The sequence below is a fragment of the Salmo salar genome, chromosome 15 (assembly GCF_965601325.2).
Source record: "Salmo salar chromosome 15, fSalSal1, whole genome shotgun sequence".
Taxonomy (NCBI): domain Eukaryota; kingdom Metazoa; phylum Chordata; class Actinopteri; order Salmoniformes; family Salmonidae; genus Salmo; species Salmo salar.
Window position 1 is genome coordinate 14,128,879 of NC_138305.1, and position 23,629 is coordinate 14,152,507.

At 43.6% G+C, this 23,629-nt stretch overlaps 1 protein-coding gene across 1 annotated transcript in view; it reads left to right on the top strand.

Moving 5' to 3' along the window:
• The window catches only part of dmrt3a (doublesex and mab-3 related transcription factor 3a), a 31,649-nt gene extending 12,044 nt beyond the window's left edge, over window positions 1–19,605 (top strand). The window contains exon 2 of the mRNA XM_014143609.3: window positions 17,927–19,605. Coding sequence (XP_013999084.3) covers window positions 17,927–19,005 — 1,079 coding nt within the window. The 3' untranslated portion in view covers window positions 19,006–19,605. The remainder of the gene's footprint in view (window positions 1–17,926) is intronic.
• Window positions 19,606–23,629: the final 4,024 nt, after the last annotated feature.

The window sequence follows — 23,629 nt, forward strand, 5'->3', positions numbered from 1 at the left end:
ATCCAATCACCCTATCAGATGGGTCATCCAATCACCCAGCAGATGGGTCATCCAATCACCCCAGCAGATGGGTCATCCAATCACCCCAGCAGATGGGTCATCCAATCACCCCAGCAGATGGGTCATCCAATCACCCAGCAGATGGGTCATCCAATCACCCCAGCAGATGGGTCATCCAATCACCCCAGCAGATGGGTCATCCAATCACCCCAGCAGATGGCTCATCCAAACAACCCAGCAGTTGGGTCGTCCGAACAACACTGTAGCTGGGTCAACAAAACAACCCAGCAGTTAGGTCATCCAAATAACCCCCCATTTTGGTCATCCAAACAACCCAGAAGTTGTTTTGTTCATAAAAGCCAGCAGTTGGGTCATCCACACAACCCAGCAGTTGGGTCTTCCAAAGAAAACCTGTCGGTCATCCAATCACCCCAGCAGATGGGTCATCCAATCACCCCTGCAGATGGGTCATCCAATCACCCCAGCAGATGGGTCATCCAATCACCCCTGCAGATGGGTCATCCAATCACCCCTGCAGATGGCTCATCCAAACAGAACTGCAGTTGGGTCATCCAAACAGAACTGCAGTTGGGTCGTCCAAACAGAACTGCAGTTGGGTCATCCAAACATCCACCAGTTGGGTCATCCAATCACCCAGCATTTTTGAGTTTGTGTAGACCTATTACAAATGGTTTAGTTGCGAAACGCTATATATCAATTGTCTGGATGGAATTTTATTTTTATTTTTTTTATTCACCTTTATTTAGCCTGGTAGGCTAGTTGAGAACAAGTTCAAATGTAATGTTCATATCCTGTATAGTCTATTTAATATTCATACCATGCATTGGTTTGCTTATAGGGCATTCTAGCGTGTGTATTATTTCCTTATCATGCACGGTATTATTCAATGGCTTTAAGTTCAATCTTACATATTGTTTGTTTTTAGCTGCTTTCGAAAGCAAAAGTGAAAAGGAAATCATTATTGGCATTGTTGAACACAATTTTCATAAAAGCAAGCTGATGGTTTGTGAAGGCTTTCCACTAGATGTTGGACCATTGCTGCAGGGAATTATTTCCATTCAGCCACAAGAGCATTCATGAGGTCGGGCACTGATGTTGGGCAATTAGGCCTGGCTCGCTGTCGGTGTTCCAATTCATCCCAAAGGTGTTCGATGGGGTTGAGGTCAGGGCTCTGTGCAGGCCAGTCAAGTTCTTCCACACGGATCTCGACAAACCATTTCTGTATGGACCTCGCTTTGTGCGCGGGGGCATTGTCATACTGAAACAGGAAAGGGCCTTCCCCAAACTTTTGCCACAAAGTTGGAAGCACAGAATCATCTACAATGTCATTGTATGCTGTAGCGTTGAGATTTCCTTTCACCTGAACTAAGGGGCCTGAACCATGAAAAACAGCCCCAGACCATTATTCCTCCTCCACCAAACTTTACAGTTGGCACTCTGCTTTGGGGCAAGTAGCGTTCTCCTGACAGTCGCCAAACCCAGATTCATCTGTCGGACTGCCAGATGGTGAAGCGTGATTCATCACTCTAGAGAACACGTTTCCACTACTCCAGAGTCCAAAGGAGTCAAGATTTACACCACTCCAGCCGACACTTGGCATTGTGCATGGTGATCTTAGGCGTGTGCTGACTTTGCTTCCAGTCACTGAGCTCTTCAGTAAGGCCATTCTACTGCCAATGTTTGTCTATGGAGATTGCATGGTTGTGTGCTCGATTTTATACACCTGTCAGCAACGGGTGTGGCTGAAAAGCCAAATCCACTAATTTGAAGGGGTGTCTACGTTCTTTTGTGTATATATATATATATATATATATATACTATATATATATATATATCTTTTTTTTTGTGTGTGTATATGTAGTGCCATGCAGTCAGAGGCCGTTCTTTTGTGTATATAGTGTATAAACACACCTACTCATTCAAGGGATTTGCTTTATTTTTACGATATTCTACATTGTAGAATAATAGTGAAGACATCAAAACTATACATTTTTAACAGGGCATACCTATTAATTGAAATGAATTCCAGGTGGCTACCTCATGAAGCTGGTTGAGAGAATGCCAAGACTGTGCAAAGCTGTCATCAAGACAAAGGGTGGCTACTTTGAAGAATCTCAAATATAAAATATGTTTTGATTTGTTCATTACTTTTTTAGTTACTACATGTGTTATTTCATAGTTTTGATGTCTTCAAAGTTATTATACAGTATAGAAAAGAGTAAAAGTAAAGAAAAACCCTTGAATGAGTAGGTGTGTTGAGACTTTTGACTGGTAATGTATGTTAAGCCTGGACAACAATCTATTTCATATTTTTATGGTGCAGCTCAGAAGTATAAATCGATTATATCTCCAATATACAATGTCCGATTTGAAAAAAAAGTGACATATCAGATCCATACACGTATAAACTACTCATTATTGTTGTTGTTTGTTAAAAAGTGAAAAATAACTATAATACAATGATTATCAATTACTGCTGCAGATGGGCACACATTTCTTTTTTTTGCAGATACTAAAATACGACAATAACAACATAATAATAATAATATCCATCAAGAGTCCAATCCTTAAAGGATTAGCCTCTTTTTTTCAATTTTTGCCTAAAATCACGTGCAAGTTATATTTTGGCCACTAGATGGCATCAGTGTACGTGCAAAGTTTTAGACTGATCCAATGAACCATTGCATTTCTGTTAAAATGTTTGTATCAAGATTTCCCAAATGTGCCTAATTTGTTTATTAATAACTTTTCATGTTCAAAATTGTGCACTCTCCTCAAACAAGCTACTGTAAATTGGACAGTGCAGTTAGATTAACAATAATTTAAGATTTCTGCCAATATCAGATGTCCTGGGAAATGTTCTTGTTACTTACAACCTCATACTAATTGCATTAGCCTACGTTAGCCCCCACACCACTGCAGTGATATCAACAGACCACTACAGCTGGCCCAGAAGAGAGTGGCATGTCTTGCTCTTCATTGTAATCAGAGGGCTGATATAAATACTACGGATAGTAAATCTCACATGCATAGGCAGATCATTTCATAAAAATGTAGCTATATAGGAGAAATCCATGCCTCCAGCTGTTTGCTTATAAATTCTAGGGACAATAAGGAGGCCTGCATATTGTGAACGTAGCGTACGTGTAGGTATGTACGGCAGGACCAAATCGGAGAGATAGGTAGGAGCAAGCCCATGTAATGCTTTGTAGGTTAGCAGTAACACCTTGAAATCAGCCCTAGCCTTAAAAGGAAGTCAGTGTAGAGAGGCTAGCACTGGGGTAATATGAACACATTTTTTGGTTCTAGTCAAGATTCTAGCAGCCGTGTTTAGCACTAACTGAAGTTTATTTAGTGCTTTACCCGGGTAGCCGGAAAGTAGAGCATTGCAGTAGTCTAACCTAGAAGTGACAAAAGCATGGATACATTTTTCTGCGTCATTTTTGGACAGAAAGTTTCAGATTTTTGCAATGTTACGAAGATGGAACAAAGCTGTCCTTGAAACAGCCTTGATATGTTCGTCAAAAGAGAGATCAGGGTCCAGAGTAACGCCGAGGTGCTTCACAGTTTTATTTGAGACGACTGTACAACCATCAAGATTAATTGTCAGATCCAACAGCAGATCTCTTTGTTTCTTGGGACCTAGAATTAGCATCTCTGTTTTGTCCGAGTTTAAAAGTAAAACATTTGCCGCTTTCCACTTCCTTATGTCTGAAACACAGGCTTCCACAGTAGGCAATTTTGGCGCTTCACCATGTTCCATCGAAATGTACTCCTGTGTGTCATCCGCATAGCAGTGAAAGTTGACATTGTTTCCCGAATGACATCACCAAGAGGTAGAATATATAGTGAAAATAATATTAGTACTAAAACGGAACCTTGAGGAACACCAAAAGAATGTGGTGATCGATGATGTCAAAAGTAGCACAAAGGTCTAGGAGCACGAGGACAGATGCAGAGCCTGATGCCAACCTCTTTTTTGAGGAATGGGAGAAAAGATATAGGCCGATAGTTTTTTACATTTTCCGGGTTAAGGTTTGGCTTTTTCAAGACAGGCTTTGTAACTTTTAGTGAGATTCAAATCAAATCAATTCAAATTATATTTGTCACATGTGCCGAATACAACAGTGAAATGCTTCCTTATAAGCCCTTAATCAACAATGCAGTTTTACGAAAATACCTAGCAAAAGTAAGAAATAAAAGTAGGAAATATTTAAAGAGCAGCAGTAAAATAACAATAGCGAGGCTACATACAAGGGTCAATGTGTGGGGGCACCAGTAGGTCGAGGTAATTGTGGTAATAAGTACATGTAGGTAGAGTTATTAATTAAAGTGACTATGCACAGCTGGTAACAGGGAGTAGCAGCAGCATAGAAGAAGTAGGGAGGGGCAATGCAAATAATCTGGGTAGCCATTTGATTAGATGTTAAGGAGTCTTATGGCTTGGGGGTAGAAGCTGTTTAGAAGCCTCTTGGACCTAGACTTGGCGCTCCGGTACCGCTTGCCGTGCGGTAGCAGAAAGAACAATCTATGACTAGGGTGGCTGGAGTGACAATTTTTAGGGCCTTCCTCTGACTCCGCCTGGTATAGTGATGTACTGGGCCGTACGCTCTACCCTCTGTAGTGCCATGCGGTCAGAGGCCGAGCAGTTGCCATACCAGGCAGTGATGCAGCCCGTCAGGATGCTCTCGATGGTGCAGCTGTAGAACATTTTGAGGATCTGAGGAACCATGACAAAGCTAATGAGGGGGAATAGATTTTGTCGTGACCTCTTCACGACTGTCTTGGTGTGCTTGGACCATGTTAGTTTGTTGGTGATGTGGACGCCAAGGAACTTGAAGCTCTCAACCTGCTCCACTACAGCCCCGTCGATGAGAATGGGTGCGTGTTCGGTCCTCCTTTTCATGTAGTCAACAATAATCTCCATAGTCTTGATCACGTTGAGGGAAAGGTTGTTGTCCTTGCACCACAAGGTCAGGTCTCTGACCTCCTCCCTATAGGCTGTCTCGTCGTTGTCGGTCATCAGGCTTACCACTGTTGTGTCATCGGAAAACTTAATGATGGCGTTGGAGTCGTGCCTGGCCATGAGTCATGAGTGAACAGGAAGTACAGGAGGGGACTGAGCAGGCACCTCTGAGGGGCTCCTGTGTTGAGGATCAGCGTGGCAGATGTGTTGTTACCTACCCTCACCACCTGGGGGCGGCCCGTCAGGAAGTCCAGGATCCAGATGCAAAGGGAGATGTTTAGTCCCAGGGTCCTTAGCTTAGTGGTGAGCTTTGAGGGGACTATGGTGTTGAATGCTGAGCTGTAGTCAATGAATAGTATTCTCACATAGGTGTTTCTTTTGTCCAGGTGGGAAAGGGCAGTGTGGAGTGCAATAGAGATTGCATCATCTGTGGATCTGTTTGGGCCATATGAAAATTGTAGTGAGTCTAGTGTGTCTGCGATAATGGTGTTGATGTGAGCCATGACCAGCCTTTCAAAGCACTTCATGGCTACAGACGTGTGTGCTACGTGTCGGTAGTCATACAGGCAGGTTATCTTCATGTTCTTGGGCACAGGGACTATGGTGGTCTGCTTGAAACATGTTGGTATTACAGACTCAGGCAGGGAGAGGTTGAAAATGTCAGTGAAGGTACTTGCCAGTTGGTCAGCGCACGCTTTGAGTACACGTCCGGATAATCCGTCTGGCCCTGTGGCCTTGTGAATGTTGACCTGGTTAAAGGTCTTACTTACATCGACTGCGGAGAGCATGATCACACAGTCGTCCGGAACAGCTAATGCTTTCATGCATGTTTCATTGTTATTTGCCTCGAAGCAAGCATGGTAGTTATTTAGCTCATCTGGTAGACTCGTGTCACTGGGCAGCTCTTGGCTGTGCTTCCCTTTGTAGTCTGTAATAGTTTGCGAGCCCTGCCACATCCGAAGAGCGCCGGAGCTGGTGTAGGACGATTTGATCTTAGTCCTGTATTGATGCTTTGCCTGTTTGATGGTTCGTCGGAGGGCATAGCTTCCGGGTTATACGCTTCCAGCTTAGAGTCCCACTCCTTGAAAGCGGCAGCTCTAACCTTTAGCTCAGTGCAGATGTTGCCTGTAACCCATAGCTTTTGGTTGGGGTATTCACGTACAGTCACTGTGGGGACGACATCATCGATGCACTTACTGATAAAGCCAGTGACTGATGTGGTGTACTCCTCAATGCCATCGGAAGAATCCCGGAACATATTCCAGTCTGTGCTAGAAAAACAGTCCTGTAGTTTAGCATCTGCTTCATCTGACCACTTTTTTATAGACCGAGTCACTGGTGTTTCCTGCTTTAGTTTTTGCAGGAATCAGGGGGATATAATTATGATCAGATTTGCCAAATGGAGGGTGAGGGAGAGCTTTGTATGCGTCTCTGTGTTTTGGAGTAAAGGTAGTCTAGAGTTTTTTTCCCTCTGGGTGCACATTTAACATGCTGACAGAAATGAAGTAAAACTGATTTAAGTTTCCCTGCATTAAAGTCCCCGGCCTCTAGGAACGCCACCTCTGGATGATCGTGTTCCTGTTTGCTTATGGCGGTAGACAGCTCATTGAGTGTGGTCTAAGTGCCAGCATCGGTCTGTGGTGGTATGTAGATAGCTACAAAAAATACAGATGAAAACTCTCTAGGTAGATAGTGTGGTCTACAGCTTATCATGAGATACTCTGCCTCAGGCAAGCAAAACCTCGAGACTTCCTTAGATATCGTGCACCAGCTGTTGTTTACAAATATACATAGACCGCTACTCCTTGTCTTACCAGAGGCTGCTGTTCTATCCTGCCGATACAGTGTATAACCATCCAGCTGCATGTTATCACATTTACATTTACATTTTAGTCATTTAGCAGACGCTCTTTTCATTAAAAAAAATTCCGTACTGGTCCCCCGTGGGAATCAAGCCCAAAACCCTGGCGTTGCAAACACCATGCTCTACCAACTGAGCCAATGTCGTCATTCAGCCGTGACTTGGTGAAACATAAGATATAACAGGTTTTACTGTCCCGTTGGTAGGAAATACCCGCTTTTAGTTCGTCCCATTTATTTTCCGGTGATTGTACGTTGGCTAACAGAACGGATTGCAAAGGCAGATTAGCCACTTGTCGCCTGATCCTCACAAGGCACGCCGACCTCCTTCTGCGAATGACAGGGATGTGGGCCAGTTCGGGTGTCTGGAGTAAATCCCTCCCGTCTGACTCATTAAGGAAATATCATTCATCCAATTAAAGGTGAGTAATCGCTGTTCTGATTTCCAGAAGCTCTTTTCGGTCATAAGAGACGGTAGCAGCATCCTTATGTACAAAATAAGTTCACGGTGCAACTTCATCTAGGGTATTACGGAAGGTTAAATTTAGATCCTCAGTTAGGTGGTCAACCGATTTTTGTACTCCGACTTCCTTGTGTAGGTGGAGGGAGTCTGGAAGGGCATCTAGGAATCTTTGGGTTGTCCAAGAATTTATAGCACGGCTTTTGATGATAATTGGTTGGGGTCTGAGCAGATTATTTGTTGCGATTGCAGACGTAAAAAGATGGTGGTCCGATAGTCCAGGATTATGAGGAAAAACATTTAGATCCACAATATTTATTCAACGGGACAAAACTAGATCCAGGGTTTGAATGTGGCGATGACTAGGTTTGGAGACATGTTGGACAAAACCCACTGAATCGATGATGCCTCCGAAAGCTTTTTGGAGTGGGTCTGTGGACTTTTCCATATGAATACTAAAGTCACCAAAAATGTGAATATTATCTGCCATGACTACAAGGTCCAATAGGAATTCAGGAGGCCTCTAAACAGTAGCAATAAAAAGTGATTTAGTAGGCTGCATAGATTTCTGCATGGATTTCATGATTTGTAAATTTAAATTTGCTGTCATAAATGTTAGCAACCTCCGCCTTTGCGGGACACACTGGGGATATGGTCACTAGCGTAACCAGGAGGAAAGGCCTCATTTAATACAATAAATTCATCAGGCTTGAGCCATGTTTCAGTCAGGCCAATCACATCAAGATTATGATCAGTGATACGTTCATTAACCTCTCTGGGGTATGTGGGACGCTAGCGCGGGACACACTATTCAACAGCCAGTGAAATAGCAGGGCGGCAAATTCAAAACAACAAAAATCTCATAATTCAAATTTCTCAAACATACAACTATTATATCCCATTTTAAAGATACACTTCTAGGTAATCCAACGACATTGTCCAATTTCAAAGAGGCTTTATGTCGAAAGCATAACATTAGATTATGTTAGGACAGCGCCGAGACAAGAAAAACCACACAGCCATTTTCCAAGCAAGGAGAGGCGTCACAAAAACCAGAAATACAGCTAAAATGAATCACTAACCTTTGATGATCTTCATCAGATGGCACTCATAGGACTTCATGTTACACAATACATGTATGTTTTGCTCGATAAAGTTCATATTTATATCAAAAAAAAAACATTTTACATTGGCGTGTAATGTTCAGAAATGTTTTGCCTCCCAAAACTTCTGGTGAATGAGCACATCAATTTACAGAAATACTCATCATAAACGTTGATAAAATATTCAACTGTTATTCAAACCATTATAGATACACTTCTCCTTAATGCAACCGCTGTGTCAGATTTCAAAAAAGCTTTACGGCGAAAGCAAATTTTGCAATAATCTGAGTACAGCGCTCAGATATCAAAACAAGCCATAACAGATACTCCCCATTTTGAAGTCAACAGTAATGACAAAAATTACATTAGAAATATTCACTTACCTTTGATGATCTTCATCAGAATGCACTCCCAGAAATCCCAGTTCCACAATAAATGTTTGTTTTGTTCGATAAAGTCCATCATTTATGTCCAAATACCTCCATTTTGTTTGTGTGTTTAGTCCACTACTCCAAATGCAGGAAGCACGCGCAAAATGTCACAAAGAAAAGTGAAAGAAAGTTATATTTACGTTCGTAGAAACATGTCAAACGATGTATAGCATCAATCTTTAGGATGTTTTTTATCACAAATCTTCAGTAATATTCCAACCGGACAATTCCAATGTCTTCAAAAAAGAAAGGAACACAGCTAACTCTCACGTGAGTGTGCGCCACTGAGCTCATGTCATTTTCTCACTCATCTACTTTGAGGAGCTCTTATTCTCTCCCCAGTCACAATAGAAGCATGGAACAACATTCTAAAGACTGTTGACATCTAGTGGAAGCGTTAGGAAGTGCAAAATGAACCCTAAGTCACTGTATACTGTATAGGCAATCACTTGAAAAACTACAAACCTCAGATTTCCACACTTCCTGGTTGGATTCTTCCCAGGTTTTTGCCTGCCATATGAGTTCTGTTATACTCACAGACATCATTCAAACTATTTTAGAAACTCCAGAGTGTTTTCTATCCAAATCTACTAATACTATGCATATCCTACCTTCTGAACCTGAGTAGCAGGCAGTTTACTACGGGCATGCCTTTCATCTGGACATCAAAATACTGCCCCCTGCCCTAGAGAAGTTAACTACAGCTGCCTTGGAAGTGAAGGATCTAACATTAAGTAGCCCTATTTTGAGATGTGAGATAGCACAATCTTTTTCAATAATGGAAGGAATGGTGGAGGTCTTTATTCCAGTGAGATTGCTAAGGCGAACACCGCCATGTTGTGTTTTGCTCAACCTAGATCGAGGCACAGACACGGTCTTAATGGGGATAGCTTAGCTGACTACACTTACTGTGCTAGTGGCAGACTCCACTAAGCTAATCTGAGAACAAGGCTTCCTAAATTCTATCAGCATATCGAATGCACGACACGAGCTGGTAGCATTCTGGACCATTGCTACTCTAACTTCCGCGATGCATTCAAAGCCCTCCCCCTCCCTCCCTTCAGCAAATCTGACCATGACTCCATTTTGTTGCTCCCATCTTATAGACAGAAACTTAAACAGGAAACGCCTGTGCTCAGGTCTATCCAACGCTGGTCTGACCAATCAGATTCCACGCTTCAAGATTGCTTCGATCACGTGGACTGGGATATGTTCCGGGTAGCATCAGACAACAACATTGACGTATACGCTGATTCGGTGAGCGAGTTTATTAGCAAGTGCATCGGTGATGTTGTACCCATGATGGCAGCATTCGCGCTAAACTGAAAGTGCGAACCTCCGCTTTTAATCATGGCAAGGCGAATGGAAACATGACCGAATACAAACAGTGTCGATATTCCCTCCGCAAGGCAATCAAACAAGCAAAGAATCAGTACAGAGGCAAAGCAGAGTCGCAATTCAACAGCTCAAACACGAGACATATGTGGCAGGGTCTACAGTCAATCATGGATTACAAAAAGAAAACCAGCCCCGTCGCGTACGACGTCTTGCTCCCAGACAAATTAAACAACTTCTTTGCTCACTTTGAGGACAATACAGTGCCACTGACACGGCCCACTACCAAAGCCTGTGGGCTCTCCTTCACCGTGGCCAATGTGAGTAAAACATTTAAACGTGTTAACCCTCGCAAGGCTGCCGGCCCAGACGACATCACTAGCCACATCCTCAGAGCATGCGCAGACCAGCTGGCTGGTGTGTTTACAGACATATTCAATCAATCCCTATCCCAGTCTGCTGTGCTCACATGCTTCAAGATGGCCACCATTGTTCCTGTTCCCAAGAAACCAAAGGTAACTGAACTAAATGACTATCGCCCCGTAGAACTCACTTCTGTCATCATGAAGTGCTTTGAGAGACTACTCAAAGATCATATCACCTCCACCCTACCAGATACCCTAGACCCACTCCAATTTTCTTACCACCCCAATAGGTCCACAGACGACGCAATCACCATCACTGTGCGCACTGCCCTATCCCATCTGGGTAAGAGGAATAGCTATTTAAGAATGCTGTTCATTGACTACAGCTCAGCATTTAACACCATAGTACCCTCCGAACTCGTCATTAAGTTCGAGAGCCTGGGTTTCGACGCCGCCTTGTGCAACTGGGTCCTGGACTTTCTGACAGGCCGCCCCCAGGTGGTGAGGGTAGGAATCAACATCTCCACCCGCTGATCCTCAACACTGGGGCCCCTCAAGGGTGTGTTCTCAGCCCTCTCCTGTACTCCCTGTTCACCCGTGACGGCATGGCCATGCATGCCTCAAACTCAATCATCAAGTTTGCAGATGACACTACGGTGGTAGGCTTGATTACCAACAACGACGAGACGGCCTACAGGGAGTGGCCCCTCGGAGTGTGATGTCAGGAAAATAACCTCTCACTCAACGTCAACAAAACAAAGGAGATGATTGTGAATTTCAGGAAACAGCAGAGGGAGCACCCCTCCATCCACATCGATGGGACAGAGGTGGAGAAAGTGGAAAGTTTTAAGTTCTTTGGCGTACACATCACAGACAAACTGAAATGGTCCACCCACACAGACAGCGTGGTGAAGAAGGCGCAACAGCACCTCTTCAACCCCAGGAGGCTGAACAAATGTGTTTTGTCACCGAAAACACTCAAACGTTTACAGATGCACAATCGAGAGCATCCTGTCGGGCTGTATCACCGCCTGGTACGGTAACTGCTGCACCCACAACCGCAAGGCTCTCCAGAGGGTTGTGCGTTAAGCACAACGCATCATCGGGGGCAAACTACCTGCCCTCGAGGACACTTACGCACCTGATGTCACAGGAAGGCCAAAATGATCATGAACGACGACAACCACCCGAGCCACTGCCTGTTCACCCCGCTATCATCCAGAAGGCGAGGTCAGTACAGGTGCATCAAAGCTGGGACCGAGAGACTGAAAAACAGCTTCTATCTCAAGACCATCAGACTGTTAAACAGCCATCACTAACATTGAGTGGCTGCTGCCAACATACTGACTCAAATCGCTGGCCACTTTAATACATGTAATAAATGGATTGAATATATGTATCACTAGTCACTTTAAATAACACCACTTCAATAATGTTAACATATCCTACATTACTCATCTCATATGTGTATACAGTACTCTATACCATCTACCGCATCTTGCCTATGCTGCACGGCCATCGCTCATCCATGTATTTATATGTACATATTCTTATTCATCCCTTTACATTTGTGTGTATGAGGTAGTCATTGTGAATTTGTTAGATTACTTGATAGATATTACTGCACTGTCGGAACTAGAAGCACAAGCATTTCGCTACACTCACATTAACATCTGCTAACCAATAACCAATAACATTTGATTTGATTTGAGGCTGGCTAACTGCCTGCATTGAGACCCAATCAATGGACACCAAGAATACTACAAATAATATATCAAGCACCATTACTGCATTAATCCACCCAGGAATAGATCAAACTGCATTAATCCACCCAGGAATAGGTTACAATCCATTAATCCACCCAGGAATAGATCAAACGCATTATTCCACCCAGGAATAGATCAACCTGCATTATTCCACCCAGGAATAGGTTACAATCCATTAATCCACCCAGGAATAGGTTACAATCCATTAATCCACCCAGGAATAGATCAAACTGCGTTAATCCACCCAGGAATAGATCAAACGCTTTATTCCACCCAGGAATAGATCAAACTGCATTATTCCACCCAGGAATAGGTTACAATCCATTAATCCACCCAGGAATAGGTTACAATCCATTAATCCACCCAGGAATAGATCAAACTGCGTTAATCCACCCAGGAATAGATCAAACTGCATTAATCCACCCAGTAACAGATCAAACTCTATTAATCCACCCAGTTACAGATCAAACTCTATTAATCCACCCAGTTACAGATCAAGCTCTATTAATCTACCAGGAACAGATCAAGCTCTATTAATCTACCAGGAACAGATCAAGCTCTATTAATCTACCAGGAACAGATCAAGCTCTATTAATCTACCAGGAACAGATCAAGCTCTATTAATCCACCCAGTAACAGATCAAACTCTATTAATCCACCCAGTTACAGATCAAACTCTATTAATCCACCCAGTAACAGATAATGTATGCCCTTGCCTTGTCTTTTATATTTATCAAACGAATAGACAATTATCAAAATGTTAATGTACATTTAACATCACTGCTTAACATCACACGACTCAGTACTGATACTCCCTCTATATAGCCATGTTATTTTTCCTCGTTATTGTTAATCATTATTCACTGTGGATATATTCCTTGTGTAACTATTTCTTTTCTTTTAGGTAACTTTGTATTGAAGCTATCTGCAGTCACAGTCAGACACTGTAGCCTAACTATCTTGATTCTATGTTTAATGGAGATCCTTTGTGACTAAAGTGACGCGGAAGGGCAAAAAACTAAAAACATCTAACGACTCAACACTACTAAGGTTCTGGGAATAGAGGCCCTGATTGTTCAGCATTGTCCAGAGAAAGGATAGACACAGTGATAGAACACAAGGCTAGGACACAAGGACAGACACAGGTATAGAACACAAGGCTAGGACACAAGGCTAGGACACAAGGCTAGGACACAAGGACAGACACAGTGATAGAACACAAGTCTAGGACACAAGGCTAGGACACAAGGCTAGGACACAAGGACAGACACAGTGATAGAACACAAGGCTAGGACACAAGGACAGACACAGTGATAGAACACAAGGCTAGGAAACAAGGCTAGGACACAAGGATAGGACACAAGGACAGACACAGTGATAGAACACAAGGCTAGGACACAAGGACAGACACAGTGATAGAACACAAGGCTAGGAAACAAGGCTAGGACACAAGGATAGAACATAAGGCTAGGACACAAGGATAGAACACAAGGCTAGGGCACAAGGATAGACACAGTGATAGAACACAAGGCTAGGACACAAGGACAGACACAGGTATAGAACACAAGGCTAGGACACAAGGATAGACACAGTGATAGAACGCAAGGCTAGGACACAAGGACAGACACAGTGATAGGACACAAGGCTAAGACACAAGGATAGAACACAGTGATAGAACACAAGGCTAGGACACAAGGATAGGACACAAGGATAGACACAGAGATAGAACACAAGGCTAGGACACAAGGATAGAACACAGAGATAGAACACAAGGCTAGGACACAAGGACAGACACAGAGATAGAACACAAGGCTAGGACACAGGGATAGAAAACAGCGATATAGCACGGGGATAGAACACGGGGATAGAACACGGGGATAGAACACGGGGATATATCACGGGGATAGAACACAGGGATAGAACACAGATATATAACACAGGGATAGAATACAGGGATAGAACACAGGGATAGAACACAGGGATAGAACACAGGGATAGAACACAGGGATAGAACACAGGGATATAACACAGGGATAGAACACAGTGATAGAACACGGCGATATAACACGGGGATATAACACGGGGATAGAACACGGGGATATATCACGGGGATAGAACACAGGGATAGAACACAGATATGTAACACAGGGATAAAACACAGGGATAGGAAACAGGGATAGAACACATGGATAGAACACAGGGATAGAACACAGGGATAGAACACAGATATGTAACACAGGGATAAAACACAGGGATAGAAAACAGGGATAGAACACATGGATAGAACACAGGGATAGAACACAGAGATAGAACACAGAGATATAACACATAAATCTAACACAGGGATAAAACACATACATCTAACACAGGGATATAACACAGGGATAGAACACAGGGAATGAACACAGTGATAGAACACAGAGATATAACACATAAATCTAACACAGGGATCAAACACAGAGATATAACACACTGATAGAGCACAGAGATAGAACACAGGGATAGAACACAGAGATAGAACACAGGTTTCAAACACAGAGATATAACACAGTGATCGAGCACAGAGATAGAACACAGAGATAGAACACAAGGCTAGGACACAAGGATAGAACACAGTGATAGAACACAAGGCTAGGACACAAGGCTAGGACACAAGGATAGACACAGGGATAGATCACGGGTATAGAACACCGGGATAGAACACGGGGATAAAACACAGGGATAGAACACCGGGATAGAAAACGTGGATAGAACACTGGGATAGAGCAAGGGGATAGAACACAGAGATAGAACCCAGGGATAGAACACAAGAATAGAACACAGAGATAGAACACAAGGATAGAACACAGTGATAGAACACAAGAATAGAACACAGTGATAGAACACAAGGATAGAACACAGGGATAAAACACAGGGATAGATCACGGGGATAGAACACCGGGATAGAACACCGGGATAGAACACGGAGATAGAACACCGGGATAGAACACTGGGATAGAACACGGGGATAGAACACAGGGATAGAACACCGGGATAGATCACGGAGATAAAACACAGTGATAGAACACAGAGATAGAAAACTGAGATATAACACAGGGATAGAACGTGGGAAAAGAACACAGTGATATAACAAATAGATAGAACACAGTGATAGAACACAGGGATAGAACACAGAGATATAACACAGGGATAGAACATGGGGAAAGAACACAGTGATATAACAAATACATATAACACAGTGATAGAACACAGAGATAGAACACAGAAATATAACACAGTGATAGAGCACAGAGATAGAACACAGGGATCGAACACAGTGATAGAGCACAGCGATAGAACACGGGGATAGAACATGGGGATAGAACACAGTGATAGAACACAGGGATAGAACACAGGGATAGAACACAGGGATAGAGCACAGAGATAGAACACAGGGATCGAACACAGTGATAGAGCACAGCGATAGAACACGGGGATAGAACACGGGGATAGAACACAGTGATAGAACACAGGGATAGAACACAGGGATAGAACACTGAGATATAACACAGGGATAGAACGTGGGAAAAGAACACAGTGATATAACAAATAGATAGAACACAGTGATAGAACACAGGGATAGAACACAGAGATATAACACAGGGATAGAACATGGGGAAAGAACACAGTGATATAACAAATAGATATAACACAGTGATAGAACACAGAGATAGAACACAGAAATATAACACAGTGATAGAGCACAGAGATAGAACACAGGGATCGAACACAGTGATAGAGCACAGCGATAGAACACGGGGATAGAACACGGGGATAGAACACAGTGATAGAACACAGGGATAGAACACAGGGATAGAACACAGGGATAGAACACAGGGATAGAACACAGGAATAGAACACAGATATATAACATAGGGATAGAGCACAGAGATAGAACCAGGGATAGAGCACAGAGATAGAACCAGGGATAGAACACAGGGATAGAACAGAGGGATAGAACACAGGGATATAATACAGTGATAGAACACAGGGATAGAACACAGGGATAGAACACAGGGACAGAACACAGGGATCGAATACAGGGATAGAATACAGGGATAGAATACAGGGATATAATACAGTGATAGAACACAGGGATAGAACACAGGGATCGAACACAGTGATAGAGTACGGCGATAGAACACGGGGATAGAACACGGGGATAGAACACAGTGATAGAACACAGGGATAGAACACAGGGATATAACACAGGGATAGAACACAGGAATAGAACACAGATATATAACATAGGGATAGAACACAGAGATATAACACAGTGATAGAACACAGGGATAGAACACAGAGATATAACACAGTGATAGAACACAGAGATATAACACAGGGATAGAACACAGGGATAGAACACAGAGATAGAACACAGAGATAGAACACAGTGATAGAACACAGAGATATAACACAGGGATAGAGCACAGTTATATAACACGGGATAGAACACAAAGATAGAACACAGGGATGGAACACTATATGGAACCCAAGGGTGCTGTATCGAACCAACTTTGGTTCATTGAAGAAGAACCCCTGGGGTTCTGATTAAAGAACCATAAAAAAGGTTTCTAAATAGAAGCTTTAGGGATGCCATATAGGTAGCACGCAATAGAATCCTTATTGGTTCTATCCAGAACCTTTTTTTCTAAGAGTGAAGGATAGAATTCAGGGCATGAAGGTGAAATTGGTATCGACTTCACATCAGGCCCATTTCAGTGTGAGGGATGAAGGGATATAGTTAGAAAGAGTACAGTACTCCAGACTGGACAGCTTCTAATCGAATGTAATCACCATCATTTCTCCACGAAGTAAACTCTCTGTGAAATGTTACCAAGCAACAGCCAATCTGTTTACAACATGTGGTCAAAGACCATTGATGGGAGATTCCTCACTGACACACAGTGACACACTCAGCACTTCCTGCTAACAGCTTTTCGAGGAGAAAAAAAAAGTAAACGGTCATAAATTGTGGAGTGGTAGACAAGTTGATAATGTCTTCAGCCCGTTCTAGACCTCCATGTTGCATTCCTCCTCCTAGAGGGTCGAGGCCTTGGGCCCTCCGCTTGCAGTCAGGTGGAGATAGGCCCTGGCAAATTGAGATTCATGTCAGCTTATTGAATTCATCTCCATTTTCCAGGTTATACTATTGGACTTAAGTTAACATTATGACTCTGTTGTAGTAAAATTATTTAGTTATTTCTGAGCTGTCTCTGTAGTCCTGACAGGATGTGTTTCTGTGTTCTCTGTAGTCCTGACAGGATGTGTTTCTGTGTTCTCTGTAGTCCTGACTGAGGATGTGTTTCTGTCTCTGTAGTCCTGACTGAGGATGTGTTTCTGTCTCTGTAGTCCTGACTGAGGATGTGTTTCTGTCTCTGTAGTCCTGACTGAGGATGTGTTTCTGTCTCTGTAGTCCTGACAGGATGTGTTTCTGTCTCTGTAGTCCTGACTGAGGATGTCTTTCTGTCTCTGTAGTCCTGACTGAGGATGTGTTTCTGTCTCTGTAGACCTGACTGAGGATGTGTTTTTGTGTTCTCTGTAGTCCTGACTGAGGATGTGTTTTTGTGTTCTCTGTAGACCTGAGTGAGGATACGTCGGGGGACCACTCCGGCGGGGAGAACGGTGGTGGTAGCGGCAGTGAGAAGGACCAGGACCCTAGCAGCTCCCCCGAGGGCTCCAAGCCTTCTTGCTTCACCCCTGAGCCCCCGGACACCCCAAACCAGGCTGAGGAGTGCCGCTACAGCTTCCCCCAGCCCATTCCCAGCCTCCCTCTCCCTCTAGCCTTTCCCAAGACCTGCAGCACCTCTCCAGAGCCCAAGGCAGACAGCCCCACTAAGGGCTACCCCGGGGTTGGGGCAGGGGGGCTGCCAGGGGACCACAGCCTAGTGATTGAGGGCCTGTCTGGGTCTGTCTCCCTTCCCTTCAACCTGCGAGCCAACCGGCCACCCCTGGAGGTGCTGAAGAAGATCTTCCCTTCCCATAAGCCCCCGGTGCTGGAATTGATCCTGCAGGGGTGTGGAGGGGACCTGGTGGGGGCCATCGAGGTGCTGCTGTCCAGCCAGGCCCAGGAGGCCAGGGGGGGTCACCCCCACCCCGACACCCTAGTCCTTCCCTCTAACGGCCACCTCCTCGATCACCCCCTGGGGTCCTACCACCCTCTGGCCTCCGCCGCTAAGTGGTCTGTGGGCTCTGCTTTCAGGGTGCCTGAGTCCCTGCGCTTCTCGTCTGACTCGTCGTCCGGCCCCCTGGCCCTACACCCCGGGTCTTTCCCCCATCCCCCCCGCTACCCCTTGATGCTGAGGAACTCTCTGACACGCGGTGGCCAGGTCGGACCCTTCTGCAACGACGTGACGCTGTGGAACACCATGACACTGCAGCAGCAGTACCAACTCAGGTCAGCTCAGTACGTCTCTCCTTTCTCCTCCACTGGTGTCTTCCAACGCTCTCCGCTCCTCTCCTCTTCCTCCTCCTCCTCTCCGCTCCTCTCCTCCTCCCGCCCCCAGGAAGAGCACCGTCACTCCCAGCTGGAGGAGGGCTGCCACCCTGCCCCCATCCCCTCCACCCCCGGGGCCAAACAGACCCTCTACACCCATGAGGAGGAGTACGAGGACCGCTCCGACTCCTCCGACTCACGAATTCTCAACTCTTCCACCTGAACCTCCTGAACCACCCGAACCTATGGGTTATATCTCTATACCTGAACCAATGAAACAATTAACCTGTGGGTTAGATCTCTATACCTAAACCAATGAAACGATGAACCTATGGGTTATATCTCTATACCTAAACCAATGAAACAATTAACCTATGGGTTATAGCTCTATACCTGAACCAATGAAACAATGAATCATGCCGCACTGGCTACTTAAGCACCAAAAAATGTATTGTGAACGAATCTTTAATGTGAATAATGCAAGAGTGGGTATCAAGACAGGTTGTTGTCTTGAACTGAACTTTGTTGCGCAGCCATCGGCCCCCTACAGGTAATGTAGCTGAATGTTAGGTCGTAACATTATCTCTCTACAGCTAATGTAGCTGAATGTTAGGTCGTAACATTATCTCTCTACAGCTAATGCAGCTGAATGCTAGATCGTAACATTATCACATGGATATGACCAAAAATAATGGGATCACATAGATCACGTGTTTGTGAACATTAATCTCTTTCCAGACAGTATGCATGTAATGTTCTGTGAATAATATGTCCTTGATGTTAAGATGCATGTCAAGATTATTAATAAACATAGACGATAATAGCAAAAACACTGTGTCCTCTTTATTGACAAAATTATAAATACAACTGGTGCAAATTGGTTACTATACTAAATGAATGGTATACTATAATGTAGTTTAATGTAGAATAACCCACAAGAGCAGGGATCAACAACTCAATTCAGCTGTGGGACGATTTTTACTGGAGCGGATGTTCGGGGAGGGGGGCAGGATGATAATTACAAATCATCTGCAAATTGACTGCAATAATCCCAAACAGATATGTTAGACTAAAACAACATCATTTCAAACCTTGCTTTGTGTACAATCACGTGTCTCTGTACTATGGGTGGGAATACGATTTTGGAACAGATTTCTTAAATTCAAATCACTTGGATGATTTGCTGGTGTTTTAACAGTCTTTTATGTCCAACTTTGAAAATTCCACTTTTTTAAGGAACTTGTCTGTCGGCCCTGCATGGAAATGTACTGTTGAAGTTGGAAGATTATATACACTTGGGTTGTCATTAAATTTTGTTTAGTTTTGGCAGTTAGTACAACTACTTTGTGCATGACAGAAGTAATTTTTCCAACAATTGTTTACAGACAGATTATTTCACTTATTATTTCACTGTATCACAATTCCAGTGGGTCAGAAGTTTACATACACTAATTTGACTGTGCCTTTAATAAACAGAAAATTACACAAAATTATGTCATGGCTTTAAAAGCTTCTGATAGGATAATTGACATCATTTGAGTCAATTGGAGGTGTACCTCTGGATGTATTTCAAGGCCTACCTTCAAACTCAGTGCCTCTTTGCTTGACATCATGAGATATATCAAAAGAAATCAGCCAAGACCCCAGAAAAAATTGTAGACCTCCACAAGTCTGGTTCATCCTTGGGAGCAATTTCCAAATGCCTGAAGGTACCACGTTCATCTGTACAAACAATAGTACTCAAGTATAAACACCATGGGACCATGCAGCCGTCATACTGCTCAGGAAGGAGACACGTTCTGTCTCCTAGAGAGGAACGTACTTTGGTGCGAAAAGTGCAAATCAATCCCAGAGCAACAGCAAAGGACCTTGTGAAGATGCTGGTGGAAACAGGTATACAAGTATCTATATCCACAGTAAAACAAGTCCTATATCGACATAACCTGAAAGGCCGCTCAGCAAGGAAGAAGCCACTGCTCCAAAACCACCATAAAAAAGCCAGACTACAGTTTGCAACTGCACATGGGGACAAAGATCGTACTTTTTGGAGAAATGTCCTCTGGTCTGATTAAACAAATATAGAACTGTTTGGCCATAATGACCATCGTTATGTTTGGAGGAAAAAGGGGGAGGCTTGCAAGCCGAAGAACACCATCCCAACCGTGAAGCACAGGGGTGGCAGCATCATGTTGTGGGGGTGCTTTGCTGCAGGAGGGACTGGTGCACTTCACAAATTAGATGGCATCATGAGGGAGGAAATGTATGTGGATATATTGAAGAAACATCTCAAGAAATCAGTCAGGAAGTTAAAGCTTGGTCGCAAATGGGTCTTCCGAATGGACAATGATCCCATTCATACTTCCAAAGTTGTGGCAAAATGGCTTAAGGACAACAAAGTCAAGGTATTGGAGTGGCCATCACAAAGCCCTGGCCTCAACCTATAGAAAATGTGTAGGCAGTGCTGAAAAAGCGTGTGTGAGCATCCAGGCCTACAAACCTGACTCAATTACACCAGCTCTTTCAGGAGTAATGTGCCAAAATTCACCCAAATTATTGTGGGACGCTTGCGGAAGGCTACCCGAAAAGTTTGACCCAAGTTAAACAATTTAAAGGCAACGCTACCAAATACTAATTGAGTGTATGTAAACTTCTAACACGCTAGGAATGTGATGAAAGAAATAAAAGTTGAAATAAATAATTCTCTCTACTATTACATTTCACATTCTTAAAATAAGGTGGTGATCCTAACTGACCTAAGACAGGGAATTTTTACTAGGATTAGATGTCAGGAATTGTGAAAAACTGAGTTTAAATGTGTTTGGCTACGGTGTAGGTAAACTTCCGACTTCAACTGTATATATATAATTAATAATAATACAATTAGCACTGTGCTGATGCTGTTACACTTTGTCACTGTTAGGGAATTATTTTTATCACATTTTTTATTTAACCTTTATTTAACTAGGCAAATCAGTTCAGAACAAATTCTTATTTATTTTACAATGACGGCCTACCTCGGCCAAACCCTCCCTTAACCCGGACAATGCTGGGCCAATTGTGCACCGCTCTATGGGGCTCCCGATCATGGCCGGTTGTGATACAGCCTGGGATCAAACCAGGGTCTGTAGTGACGCCTCTAGCAGTGAGATGCATTGCCTTAGACTGCTGCGCCACTCGGAATTAACACTTTTAGTGTTATGCAATAACACCTCATAACACCTCATGTACACTGAGTTCCTAATATTGAGTCGCACCCCCTTTTGCCCTCAGAACAGCCTCAAATCTTTGGGGCATGGACTCAACAAGGTGTCGAAAGCGTTCCATAGGAATGCTGGCCCATGTTGACTCCAATGCTGTGGGAGGTCTGGACCAATTTCAGTCTGTGCCGTTTAAGATGAGGGAGGACAGTTTTTTTTGCATAGCCTTATTTGTTTTACAATATATTGGATGACTGTCATTCATATTCCATTCATCCAGTTCAATGTAACATCGATAGGGTTAGGATACTGCAGGATACTCACATTTTTCCTATACCCATCATGAGGTTGCTACAACCTAGCCTATGGAGGAAAGTGCACACAGGTTGAGAGAAACATTTGAGGTGAAGACAGTGACACATTCAATACCAACCCACACACTCCTGCCTGCATCTAGCTGATCTAGGGTGTAATCATTAGACCGACAGTTGCAAACAAGAGCTTCTATTAGACAAATTCATGTATGTTTATCCCCGTTTCATTCGGTTTGCTTCCATTTAAGAAACAGTTTTCAACAGAATCAGTGGAATGAATACACCCCTGATCACGCGTAAACACAGTTCACTTTCATAGCAGCACAAAGTATATTTTATATTTGAGATTCTTCAAAGTAGCCACCCTTTGCCTTGATAACAGCTTTGCACACTCTTGGCATTCTTTCAACCAGCTTCACCTAGAATGCTTTTCCAACAGTCTTGAAGCTGTTCCCACATATGCTGAGCACTTGTTGGCTGCTTTTCCTTCACTCTGCGGTCCAACTCATCCCAAACCATCTCAATTGGGTTGTGGTTGGGTGGTTGTGGAGGCCAGGTCATCTGATGCAGCACTCCAACACTCTCCTTCTTGGTCAAATAGCCCTTACACAGCCTGGAGGGGTGTTGGGTCATTGTCTTGTTGAAAAACAAATGATAGTCCCACTAAGCGCAAACCAGATGGGATGGTGTATCGCTGCAGAATGCTGTGGTAGCCATGCTGGTTAAGTTTGCCTTGAATTCTAACTAAATCACAGACCGTGTCACCAGCAATGCACCCCCACACCATCACACCTCCTCCTCCATGCTTCACGGTGGGTACCACACATGCAGAGATCATCTGTTCACCTACTCAACTTCTCACAAAGACACGGCGGTTGGAACCAAAACTCTCAAATCTGGACTCATCAGACCAAAGGACAGATTTCCACCAGTCTAATGTCCATTGCTCGTGTTTCTTGGCCCAAGTAAGTCTCTTCTTATTATTGGTGTCCTTTAGTAGTGGTTTCTTTGCAGTAATTCAACTATGAAGGCCTGATTCACACAGTCTCTGAACAGTTAATATTGAGATGTGTCTGTTGAACTCTGTGAAACATTTATTTTGGCTGCAATTTCTGAGGCTGGTAACTCTAATAAACTTATCCTCTGCAGCAGAGGTAACTCTGAATCTTCCTTTCCTGTGAAGGTCCTCATGAGAGCCAGTTTTATCATAGCACTTGATGGTTTCTGCGACTGCACTTGAAGAAACTTGAAAAGTTCTTGAAATGTTCCGTTCTCGCTGACCTTCATGTCTTAAAGTAATGATGGACTGTCGTTCCTCTTTGCTTATTTGAGTTGT